This window comes from Syngnathus leptorhynchus, chromosome 19 (assembly GCF_054491065.1).
Source record: "Syngnathus leptorhynchus isolate UIUO chromosome 19, UIUO_Slep, whole genome shotgun sequence".
NCBI classification, from domain to species: domain Eukaryota; kingdom Metazoa; phylum Chordata; class Actinopteri; order Syngnathiformes; family Syngnathidae; genus Syngnathus; species Syngnathus leptorhynchus.
Genome location: NC_141213.1, coordinates 921,721 through 934,484, shown reverse-complemented (window position 1 = coordinate 934,484; position 12,764 = coordinate 921,721). Strand labels below are relative to the sequence as shown.

The 12,764-nt window shown below is 49.2% G+C and overlaps 1 protein-coding gene across 1 annotated transcript in view; it reads left to right on the top strand.

The window, feature by feature from the left end:
• Nucleotides 1-12,764, top strand: part of drosha (drosha ribonuclease III) — a 45,262-nt gene that overhangs the window by 9,587 nt on the left and 22,911 nt on the right. Inside the window, exons 16-20 of the mRNA XM_085938825.1 lie at nucleotides 1,737-1,844; nucleotides 4,143-4,250; nucleotides 10,319-10,457; nucleotides 10,538-10,598; nucleotides 11,122-11,181. Of these exons, the coding sequence (XP_085794951.1) occupies nucleotides 1,737-1,844; nucleotides 4,143-4,250; nucleotides 10,319-10,457; nucleotides 10,538-10,598; nucleotides 11,122-11,181 (476 nt within the window). The remainder of the gene's footprint in view (nucleotides 1-1,736; nucleotides 1,845-4,142; nucleotides 4,251-10,318; nucleotides 10,458-10,537; nucleotides 10,599-11,121; nucleotides 11,182-12,764) is intronic.

Sequence of the window (12,764 nt, the reverse complement as noted above, 5' to 3'; positions counted from 1 at the left end):
CGCCATGCTGCTCTGGATGAAGGAACAAATGAAGGTGTTTGCTCTTCCGTGGACTTTTCCAAATGCCAGCAGCTCATTTCCACTCTTCTCTCTCATTTACACGCGACAAGCTTGGCGCACTCGAGCGCATCTCGTAAATATCGCTTGGCTCTTTTCAATTAATTGTCGCTGCTCTTTGCCCCCCCCCCACACACACACACTTTCTTCATTCTCATTCATCGCGTACGGCTCCGGCGAGTGCCTCGCTCACCAGCTCGTCATTTTTATATGCGTTTAAAGCCTCCTGCGCCAAGGTCACGGAGATCGTTTAGTTTGGGTGATATTCACAGACCGCCCCCCTCCCCACTAGTCTTTCAGGGAGTCCTTCAGCGGCGCATACACATCCCGCTTGACACAAGCACAAGCAATAAGGAGTGAGAAGTTGGACTCAATTAGTTGCTTTCCTGGCTGGCCAACTTGGCCTGAATGTCCTGCTGTCAAACCGCAGCAATTACACACATGCACACACACACACACACACACACACTGCTGTGTTCAGCTTGCGTGCTTTAGCGGCCCTGTCTGGACTCATTACCTCCCCCAAGGAAGCTATTTTTGGTCCAGTGTTTTTTTTTTTTTGTTACAGTATGTATTGTTTGGATATGTCAAGAAGTAAAATGCAAAATTCCATCTAACTTTGTCAGTGGGGCAAAAGAAGAACCCGTTAACCTTTGCTGACGCATTCTCTGAACTTCACAAGCGATGACTGTCAACGCCAAGAAAGCGCTCTGTAATGTTTCATGTTCGGTTTTGAGTTGTCTGTGTCTCGGTCCTTGTGATTAAAGTTGTTTACGTTCACCTTGTCGCCACATGCGGGTTGTGAATGTCAACATGTTCTTATGGGATTTTTGGGACTGCAAATTGGGCACCCGCAGTCCGAAGACCTGATCGTTTCTCTTCCAGCCTTGCGCTAAGTAATGCGTCCTCAGCACCTTGGCCCTGACCACACAGTGCAAGCCTTCCCCGCGTCATTTGCAACCTCGCGGCTAGCGTGTGTGTGAGCGCGCGCGCGTGCGTGCTTGCGGCGGCGTGGGCGAGCGTGTTCACTTTGATGCAGAGTTCAAAGTCGGTCGACATTATTTATTCATGCCTTTGTTGTTCTTATTTCCTCTGTGAGGCAAAAATTCCTGGCGTTCCATTTGAGGCGGCTCACCATGAGTCGATTGCGTCTCGGTTCTATGCGGCGCGCGCACGCACGTAGATGTTGACATGCTTGTGTGTTTCCCCGAGGCTGGCGCCGAGGTCTGAAGACCCAGGTGTGCGTCCGACTGCCTCCTCCGGCGGTCCTCAAACTTTTTACACCGTAAAGGCTGAAATTGATGCACTGGCAAAGTTAAATATAACTGAACTCTATTCACCAAAGATATTCTAAAAAGTTAAATCCACAGTTAAGAAAATAATAACAAAAAGGTGATGTTTGACATTCCTCACCTTACCACACTTAAAAATGCTAATTAAAGTCAACCGGGAACGGCACTTTAGAAAAGCAGAAGGCGCCTCCGCTCCGAAGCCCAAATACGAAGCCTCGGACGGGCCGAACTGACGGAAGGCCGGTTAGCCGTGGTGGGTGCGCTACCCATGTGGCACGTGCCATCTGTCAGCGCGGCGGGAGGGAGCCGTTTGCGTGCGGGTTGCCGTCTTGTCTCTGGCGGCTCGGCTGCCATTGATCAATAATTGAGTGGCTGCTTGTTTGGCAGGAAGCTCTTCAGAAGATCCGTCAGAAGAACACCATGCGCCGCGAGGTGACGGTGGAGCTCAGCAGCCAGGGATTCTGGAAGACCGGCATTCGCTCCGACGTCTGTCAGGTAACACGCCTGCTCGTGTTTACAGCCTTCCAGTGGAGCATGGAACACGAAAAGCAAAAAATACAATCGTGTGTGTGAAGGTCTCGACTGGTATTGCCATCAAAACAACTAGAGAGGTCACTGGTCCTGGTGTGGCGCCCCACGGTGCAAACAATGTCACGCTTGGTGGCAGTGAGACCTGGTGAGGCGGGCGGGCGGCCCGAGGTCGACTGCACAGCCGCATCGAAGACGCTTGCCATGTTGTTGCTGTGCGTTGCGTCATGTCCCCGCTCGATGTACCCGTGGCCAAAGTGCCATTAAGGTTCAGCAGTGCCTCACACATCGACGCGAGTTGAGTCGGTTTGGCGAGACCGCTCGAGTCCGTCTCGCGCTCGTGCCGACTCCGCAATCTTTTCCAGTTGTTGTTCGAGGGAGTTGACAAGACAATCCGAGAAGCTCAAGCCGGTTTGCCATCAAACCGCTTGAAGCTTCAAATGTAAAAAATCTCGCTCCGTATTCTGGCTTCACAGTGAGAGGTCGCCACCCGGCCGCATCAAAAACGATTCCAAACTGTTTCCGAACAAAATCGAGCTGATGAATTTGCACGTGAGCTGCGGCAGCGCTTTTATTTTGGAGCGTTCTCTCCCCGGTTGTTTTTGTCCTCCGATTGTGCCGGCCGTCAAGTGTAAAGCGATAATTGGCAGCCCGGCGCATTGCCTCCAGCCACCGCTCGCGTTTGGAGAGGCATGACAGGAAAGTTCGAGTCTCATAAGCCAGACCTCTCTTGCAGCAAGGTCTAGCAAAGAGGATCCGATCCATAATTGCCACCCAATTATATTTGCTTCAAGCTGGACTGCTGCGACTAATTGGTTCATGAATAATTTCAGGCGCTCCACTCTGCACCGTGCGTCGCAACGCCGACGACTGATAGCGGCGGATCTCGAGCCCCTTTCAAAAAAAAAATGAAACTTGCGATTGACAGTAAAATGGGCCCGCTTGTGATCGACGTGGCTCAACATCACCAAGGTCGTTTCTTTTGAAAGGCAGCGATGGGGAATTTGCAGCGTTATTCACCGCCGTGTCCACCGCCTCCTGCGACCTTCGCAGGCGCAAATGCGAAGGCTGTTTGGCATTCACGGAAAATTCAAGAAAATGAAGCTTGTTAATTTTGTTGCGCAGGCTGAAAAAGAGGCAAAGACGTAGCGACAATATTCCGTACATGAGGTTCCCGTGTTTTACAGCAACGCCACTTGTATTCACAGCTCGTGTTGAGCTGGATGTCCGGGTCAACCTTAAGCGTATCGGTTAAGCGCTCGCTTCGAGATGGGAATCTGGCCTCGTCCAAATGTGCCAAAAAATCCAATGCGTCCAAACATACAAAATATTCAATTGCTAGCCCGCTGGGTCACGTCGACTTTGCGGTGCACCGCTCGTTTCACCGTTTCATCTGTGATCCGAGTAACAGAAGTTGCCGCGATTGTATTTCTGAATTCCCACCACATCTCGTTTTCCACCGTGCATAATTCTGGTTACGGTAATTTGTCTTCAGATAAAAAGAAAAATGTTGACGTCGGAGGCAGAGCATGTGGTGTTGCCCCGGTCTGGCCTAAAGCTCTCTGGAATGGACACCACATTGGAAATTCAGTTTTTAGGACACCAGACAAGTTCAGGAGCCCGTCGCGGCTTTCCTAATTGGCTCTTTAAGCGTGTCGGTGAAGCGCATCACCCGCGCGGTGCTCCCTGACGCCCTCCGGGTTTCCTTGTCAACACCTCTCGGTGCGCTCGGGCCCCCGGCGTGGCCTCGCCCCGTAGTGCTAATTAAAACGAGGACGGCGGGCCCCTCGCTGGGGGTTAACGTTGTGAAGAGCCCCTCTGCCATCTTGTGTTGCGCGGCTAATGACGGAGCCCGCCGGCCGAGCGCCTGCCGCCGTTCTTCCCACGCTCTCCCCGCAGAGGGCTGTCAACGCACGAGGCAAAGTAAGTGCGTCAACACGGCCAAATGGGCTTCGATCCCCCGCCGCCCTGCCCCAAAGTGAATTTTCCCTCCTGTCCGTCATTCTCCTCACGCGGCCGCCGCCATCGGGTTTGTGATGATTCCATCTATGTGTTGCCTCGCGCCACTTAATAAATAATGAGCGTCTGATTGATTTCTGCCCGCTATCAGCTCTCAGCCCTTGCTTCTGACAATCCCTTCATCACACATTCCCCTCCAACATGTTCCCGTCACTCCTCTTTCATATCAGACACGATCCCCGCTCAGGTTGCGCCCCCCCCTCCTCCCAAGCCGTCTCCTTGACAATTCTCTTTGTGCCCCCGCAGCACGCCATGATGCTGCCCGTCCTCACCCATCACGTCCGCTACCACCAGTGCCTCATGCACCTGGACAAGCTGATTGGCTACGTCTTCAAGGAGCGTTGCCTCCTGCAGGTAAGACGCACATCCACAAACAGAAGCGTCGCCGCAGCCGTGTTGTCCGTTCATGTCCCGGCCATGGATGCAAAAGTTCACTCAAGTTCGGCCGCAACGACGCTATCTAGCTAGTAGCTAAGCAAAACAGTTAGTTGCAACTATTTTTTTCACCTCCCAATTTTATTTTCCTCTTAGCAAAGGGGGCAAAAAATAATAATAATCGAGATATAGGTTTCTATGGGGGGGGGGTGGAAAAAGACAAAAAAAGTTCTATTCGAAAATGCCAGTCCTGTTTCATGTCTCCAAAGGCCGCCTCTTTTCATTCATTTCAAAATGTTTGGTTTGCATGAGGCGGGGGTCATTCCCGAACACGCTCCTGGCCCAAATTGCAGATTGCATTTCAATTCCATTTTACTGCAGGGTTTAAATACAAGTACCTTTAAAGCCATCTTCTGGTCGATCCGGTCGTCGAGTGGCTGAGTCGCGTGCTCGGAATGCGTTCCAGTGTGGCCGCGTTGGCCTTGCGATGAAGTTGGACGGCCAGAGTGACATAGTGATGTGACACCGGCGTGCCAGCGTTGTATTATTTAAAGGCTGGCATAGTTAAGAAGCGCGAGGAGACAAAGCGCCGTACGCTGGTTTGAGGCTGCCTGCCTGCTCGCCTGCCCGCCTGCGGTGAGATGTGGGCTTGTGGGAGGCAGCAGACTCCTCATTACGTGGACCTGCGCCGCCTCTGCTCCGACAGTTCAGGCGGAAAGAGCGCCGCGGGAGTCACTTAAGGTGGCCGGCGCCGACCCAAGTCACAACTTTGCCGGCTCCGCTGTGACTCACGCTGACAGAACAGTCCTGCCAAATGCTAGCTCTGCCCTGTCACGGGCCGGGGGGTGCCCCCCCCTCCCCGGCGAGAGCGAGGAGCCGCCATCAGCGAAGCATTAGAGTTTTGGTCGTTAAACTCGCACCTTTCTTTGTGTGTTTGCGCGAGAAGCCCGAGCGCTCCCCGGCAAGGCGGAATTTGCACATATCGATCGGCCATTTGTCAAGCGTAGCGTGACGAGCTGTCATAATGAGCGACGAAAAGGAAACACCGGCCCGCTACGAGGCTTGCCGGCGGCTGACAAGCACTCATTCGGAGCCTGACATCACCTCCTCTCTCGGGATTGTCGACGGCGCATCAATTCATAGTTCCACTGATAAGATGCGGAAACGTGGCCCTGAATTCATACAAACAATGTCATCCCGAAGCAAATTTCCTTTCACTTTTGAGGTTCGGGTCTTATTACTTGTGTTGGGGGAACAGCCGGTTCCAAAAAAGAACAAAGTTGAGTCATAGCCAGCGCGCCCTGCCGCTGGCTATTTGTGTGGCGGCGTGCAGCGTCGTCAGCACAGCGGGGAATAAAGTGGACACAAAATCACCAGCACACGCTGCTCGCAGACCTTTTATTGCTGCATAAAGTCATCTTTTTTTTTCTTTTTACCCCCGTTGAGCCTTGTTGCATGTGAAATGGCGTCCCGAGGTGGCCCGCCTTCCATCCGGTCTTCCGATGACCGACAAGAGCGGAGTCGCGCCATCAAAATGACTCCGCTTGAATTATTAATGGCAATTTCATCTGGTTAATGCGGGTCATTCCAATAATTTTAATCAGACTTACAGAGGAGCAAAACTTAATGAGTATTTTGAGAGAGTCCAAGATCATTTTTAAATTTCTGATTATTTTTTCATGATGTTTTTTTTATTTTGTCACGTTTCGCGGTTTGTTTCCTGCGAACAGTGCTTTACAACTGCTAGTTTTTGATGATCCTCACTTGACTATTTCCTCCCCCTCAAGTTGTAAAGTCAAGTTGCCGTTAGCTGCTCGCGTGACTTTTTTTTTTTGTCACAAAGCAGTCTTTCAATTGGACGTACAATCAATTCAAATGAAAACTAAAAGGATGGAGGCGTGTTGATGAGAGCCTTTAAGACCCCCCTCCATGTCCCCCTCCCCAAACCGCCAGTCACCCTCTGCTTTGAAGCTCCTCTTCTGAGGGACCGTTAAACATTTAACATGTAAAAAGTCAGGGGGGGGCGGTTATGGCAGTGCGTTGATGGCCGCTCCACGCACGAACGCCAGCGCACCCGTGGAGGACGGCCTTAATCCTGCCCCCGCCCCCTGTTGATTCAGCCCCCGCCCCGCGGCCCCCCTTTACTTTGAAGCCTCGCCGCCACAACGAGAGGCATCACAGAACATCTCAATAATTCAAGTGTACAAGTCCCCCGGCCCGCTTGTGTTGTCACACGCCCCGGCCCCCGCCCCGGCCCCCGCCCCGCCCCGCCGTGCGTGCATCACTATTTCATTTGTTGTCTTCTTCACGGCCACGCCAGCTCTCGCCACGACATTCCGGCAGACCTTTCTTTTGGCCCGCATTGCATCTTACCGCATTCCGCTCTTTTCTCTGTCTGTCTAAATGATAAATGGCACTCGACGCAGTCTCTTCCCCGAACCCGGGCGGCGTGTGGTCGCCATGGCGACCGTGTTACATCGGCCGTGCGGTCGTCACCGGACTGCGCATCCTGTATGACATTGAAGAAATAACTAATTCATAGGCATGTCAAATTGTTATTGCAAACGTGGATTCGCATGGAATGCGCTCGTGGCTACTGGTGATCTAAAGTCACGGGAGTAGTTGGGCGCTACAGTAAAATACTCAAGTCATACATATTTATGCGTGCTTGTGTTATTAAGTCATGAACTGGCAAGTCATTGGAGCGGTCACGTAATCCAGTTCTAAGGAGCGCATGCCTTTAATAGGATGTTTTGCTCAGAATATACAATGTCATCAGCATCACGAGGAATTTCCAGCTAGTAGTTGCTCCCTTGAGTGCTGTGGGAAGCACAATGCAGTGGGCGCCACTTCTCCATTTTTCCAGACACCAGCTACTGAATTTAACTCAATTCTCTCTAAAAAAAAAAAAAAACCCCAAAGGTGTCAAGTTATTTATTGTTACCCCCATTTAAGTTCATAATCAAGCTAAAGATAAAACACAGCCTTAAAGTCTGCTTGCCAAATGCTAACACACAATGGGAATTACTATAGACAGGCTAACGAGTAGCATCTACGTGGCAGGTATTTGAACGCAAGTGGTGTCGCAACACATGCAGACAAGCAATAGAACAACAGACGCAGGCATTTTTCTTACAAAGGGTGAAGTTCTACACCCGTCGCTCGCCATCGTCCTACTTTTATTCACACATTTGCCTCGATGGTTAAGTCAAGTGAAACGCGCGTTGGCGGCGTGTCTGTAAAGGACAGCAATGCTTTGAGACGTCGTCCTTAAGTGCAAACGAGGCACAGTGTTTGCACACTGACTGATGTGTTTTGTTTGTGTGAAGCTGTGACTTGGCTCGGCGAGGGGGCGGACGGCAACTTGGGACGCCAAAAAAAACCACAAAAAAAACGTTTTTTATTTTCAATCATCAATACAAAACCGAGGCGCCAAACGCATCTGCTCGTCTCGCACGACAACAAATTCCACAGATGACAAAAAGTACTTTTTGGAATAATTTGTTGTCCCGCCAGGAAGCAGAAGGCCGCTCGCGCGCTGCTAAATATTGAAGCACCCGCGTTTAGCTTTCACATCTACATCTCATTGGAGCTTGAAATTGGTCTGAAGTTGTCTGAAAGCAGACATGCCGACGGAGGAGGGGAGCTGCGACGGACGTTTGCCAAATGTAAGATTGATAAAAGCGTGTCACATCTTTTTTTTTTCCCCCCTTTTTAAATCTCACACGCTGGATCGCTTCAGTTTTGGTGGATAACAAATGAAACTAGAATTTGCAATTTCTGGAGAAATTGCGTGTGAAGGCGAAGAAGCTGAATATTTTTTGGGTCACTTCTGGTTTTATTTTGGTCATTTCCGGTTTATTTGGGTCACTTCCGGTTTACCTGAGGTCACTTCCTGTTTATTTGGGTCACTTCCGGTTTACCTGGGGTCACTTCCGGTTTGCCTGAGGTCACTTCCGGTTTATTTAGGGTCACTTCCGGTTTGCCTGAGGTCACTTCCGGTTTGCCTGAGGTCACTTCCGGTTCATTGGGGGTCACTTCCGGTCTATTTGGGGTCACTTACGGGGTCCCTGGGGTCACTTCCGTTCCAATCAGGGCTCATTGGGGTCACTTTAGGGTCAATCCAAGATGGCCGCCACATAGTGGAAGTGGGGGTCAAGGGGGTGAATATGGGAAGCATGAGGTGAATAAAGTTGGAATGGGTTGAATCCGTTGAAAAATGTGGAATTTAGAGGTGAAAAACGGAATTTGGGTGAATTTGGTGGAATTTAGTGGAATTTGGTGGAATTTGGTGGAATTTCAAATTTGAAAATGCGGAATTTTTGGGAAGTGGGAATTTGGGGAATAGCGTGGAAGAATATGAAGAGTTGAAAACTGGAATGGGTTGAATCGGTTGAAAAACGTGGAATTTAGAGGTGAATAACGGAATTTTGGGGAATTTAGTGGAATTTGGTGGAATTTCAAATTTGAAAATGCGGAATTTTTGGGAAGTGGGAATTTGGGGAATAGCGTGGAAGAATATGAAGAGTTGAAAGCTGGAATGGGTTGAATCGGTTGAATAATGTGGAAACTAGAGGTGAAAAACGGAATTTTGGGGAATTTGGTGGAATTTCAAATTTGAAAATGTGGAATTTTTGGGAAGTGGGAATTTGGGGAATAGCGTGGAAGAATATGAAGAGTTGAAAACTGGAATGGGTTGAATCGGTTGAAAAACGTGGAATTTAGAGGTGAATAATGGAATTTTGGGGAATTTGGTGGAATTTGGTGGAATTTGGTGGAATTTGGTGGAATTTCAAATTTGAAAATGCGGAATTTTTGGGAAGTGGGAATTTGGGGAATAGCGTGGAAGAATATGAAGAGTTGAAAACTGGAATGGGTTGAATCGGTTGAAAAACGTGGAATTTAGAGGTGAATAACGGAATTTTGGGGAATTTAGTGGAATTTGGTGGAATTTCAAATTTGAAAATGCGGAATTTTTGGGAAGTGGGAATTTGGGGAATAGCGTGGAAGAATATGAAGAGTTGAAAACTGGAATGGGTTGAATCGGTTGAAAAACGTGGAATTTAGAGGTGAAAAACTGAATTTTGGGGAATTTGGTGGAATTTTGCGGAATTTTTGGGAAGTGGGAATTTGGGGAATGTTGAGAATCTTTCCCAATGTGATGTGAATGTGCTGAATGACGTGAATTTGAAACTGGAATGACGTGAATTTCAAACTGGAATGACGTGAATGTGAAACGTTGAATGTGCCATTGAGAATGAATGGGGAAAAATTTGTCGGGAATTTGGGAATTTTGCGGAATCGGAGAATTTTCGGAATACCAAAAATGGAAGCGCTCATCTCGGGAATAGTTGGAATGAGTGAAAAGTGGAATGGAGTGAATGGGTTGAATTGTGTGGAAGAAGTAGAAGGACAGAAATCGCGGAGAATAAAATAGAATAATAATAATAATAATAATAATAATAAAGTGAATGGAGTAGAATAACATATGTGTGAAGGCCTTCGCCTTCACACAATTAGGCGGATAAAACACAAGTGCAGTCAGAGCTCAACACCCAGCAAATTTCTCTTTTCATCCCCATTCTGTGAATCTTCCTGATATTAGATTTGCCTGTGCTTGAATTCTTGAATTGCAATGACACGTTTGTGTGTAAAGTGACATTTTCAATCAAGGGCCCTATGTGGGTCTCATTTGCCAGAGAAAAAAAGCTCAAGCTCCAAAGAGAAAATGAGTCAATTTATGCTACCGGTGTGCTTAAAACTCGTTCCTTTGCCATCAGCACATTCGCCCGTGTCAAAAAATGGAGCTACAATTTGTTCCATGACGATTTTCTGCTCCCCTGTGTCTTTTTGCATTTCTTCCACGGAAAGCAAGTCGGCTAGCGTTTCCTTTTGACGTGACTCTCGGAAATGTCGGCTTGTGCACATATCACGGTTCCCGCCCGTTTCCTTTGTAGACGCTTTCTCCAGCCTCAAAGGGGAAACGGAGCGGACTCGGAGAAAGGCTGGCGTTAACGTAAATTCCTGTTCCCGTTGCTCTTCTTCAGTTGGCCATGACGCATCCCAGTCACCATCTCAACTTTGGGATGAACCCCGACCACGCCCGCAACTCCCTCTCCAACTGCGGCATCCGGCAACCCAAATATGGCGACAGGAAGGTTCACCACATGTACATGAGAAAGAAAGGTGAGGTGCTTTGAGGCCTTTATTCCTTCTCCTCCTCCTTTTCTTCGTCCTCCTTGACTGAGCCACCCCGCTGCTTTCAGGAATCAACACTTTGATCAACATCATGTCCCGCCTGGGCCAGGATGACCCTTCCCCCTCCAGGTAGCCCGCCCGCCGCCACACAAACGCGTCTTCACGCTATCGCTAGCCACAGGAACGATCGAATGTAGCCAGCCGCCTCGTGATTAAGATTCCCTGCAGGCTCGCTGAGAGGAAAATTAACTTGTAATCATGAAAGCGCGGGAGATCTCGGGGCAAATGAAATGAACTCGTTTCCAGGACGTGCCAATGCCTGCTCGGGATTACCTTCGCCGCCGAGTTTTGCTTTGGCGCACCACTGCAAGATTGCAAACAAAAACATTCCAATGAAACCAAAAAGTCTGCTTCTGGGATTATTATTTTTTATGATCAATTATTATTATATAATATTATTATTGTTAGAATATTATATATTCTATTATTTTTATATTTTTAATTTAGCAACATTTAGGAAGCAGCCAAACTTAGTTATTCCACCCACCTGGTAGGAACATTGGAATATGGCGTTGAGCATGCCTGCACTGTTATTCTGGTTTCCTTTTTTTTATTTTCATGTTCTCTTTCACCTCCCCCCTCCCGTCCTCAGGATCAATCACAACGAGAGGTTGGAGTTCCTGGGCGACGCCGTGGTGGAGTTCCTCACCAGGTGAGAAGAAGGTTGCGCCGCCGCGCCTGATGGACGCGAGCGCTAATTGAAGTCGAGCTCAATCCCGTCAGCCGTTTTCTTCCCACCGCCTCGGAGCACTCGACTCCCTCGTTCCTCTCATCGTCTCCGTCTTTGGGTGTCTGTCACAAGTGTTGGAGGTGCGGAGACAGCGATTTCCTGGTAATTGGAAGCCTGGATGGAAGTTCTCCCTCCCCCAAGCACGCAGCAATCTTTTTTTTTCGCCGGCCCGAAAGCTGTCATGACAACTCGCAATTAGCTGTCGGCAACGCTCAGCGTGTTATTGACTGCGGCCCGTGCGCCACTTAGCCTAGCCCGGGACTAATTATACGTGGACATTATTAATTGAGCGCACCGCCTCCGACCAGAAAGCACCCCGCGCTCTCGTGAGTCCTCCACAAGTAGGATTGAAACGCGAGGAACTGATTCGGTCCGGGGCTTTTGTGGCAAAAATCAAATAATCTTTCAACAAACCGATGCTCGGAAAAGCCAATGGAAAGAATGGAATCAGATTTTAAGACTAGAATCGAATCAACGTTAGCGGTGCAAGGCAACACAACGCACATGGATGGAGGAACCCACATAAGAAATAGTCTTTTTTTTTTTTTTTTTTTTTTCCTGTGCCCGCTTAAGTACAGATGGGGGAAAAAATGAAGCATGTCTGATTGGTTCACAGGCTCTCACAAAGAATTGGCCAGCACTCCCTCGTCTCGCCATCCTCTGCCCACGTCTTGGATTGTTAGCCTCGGATGAGACACGCTCAGCCTGCGTTCTGCCTCTCTGAATTATTTATCGGCCTCTTGTCCAGTTAAATGGCTACAGCAGATCCAACCAAATGCCAGCCCCTCCCTCACCCACCCCACACAGCAATCTGTCCGGCCAGCAGAATATTCTGCGCATGGGAGCAGCAACGTGGAGCCGGCCCGTGCGCCGCCGCTTCTGCTGCTGCGAGAGGACGCCTTTAAAAGCAGATGATGTAAAATAAATAAGTCGCCCCGCAATATTTGTGAGTAAATATTTTAGAGGAACTAGCAAGTGAAGTTCACTTACAATCTTGGACGAGTTCCTGTGAGCATCCGGGAGCTGATTCATCTTTTGGGAGCTCGTGTGAGTGTTTCGCTTTTGGTTTGAGCTTATTCCAAAAGTGTCCTTCTGCACTAAAGTCATCCGAACTTTCTAATCTCAACGACACGATTCGTTTCAGGCTCTTTGTTTGCCGCACAAATTTGGGCACGGGAACGCCACCTGCGTTCCCGCGCCGCCATTGATTTCAAATGGTGCAATTAAACGGCTGTTTGCGATTGGGATGAAATCAAAATGACACGCCGAGGCTTTGGCCAATGCCGGCTGCTAATGAAAATGGATGCGGGCGGCGTCTCTAGCCAGCTGCCAAATCGCTCGCGCGTCCGCTGGCGGGCTCCAAACGGCTCGGGCCTGGAAAGGCCTTGAAAAGTTCAGTGAATGATTCATGAGGGAGAAGAACTCACTCGTCCGCCTCCAAATGACGCTCGACAGTTTTGTGTCCATTGCGGATTCCCAAGAACTTGTTGTTTGCCGCGCTGCCC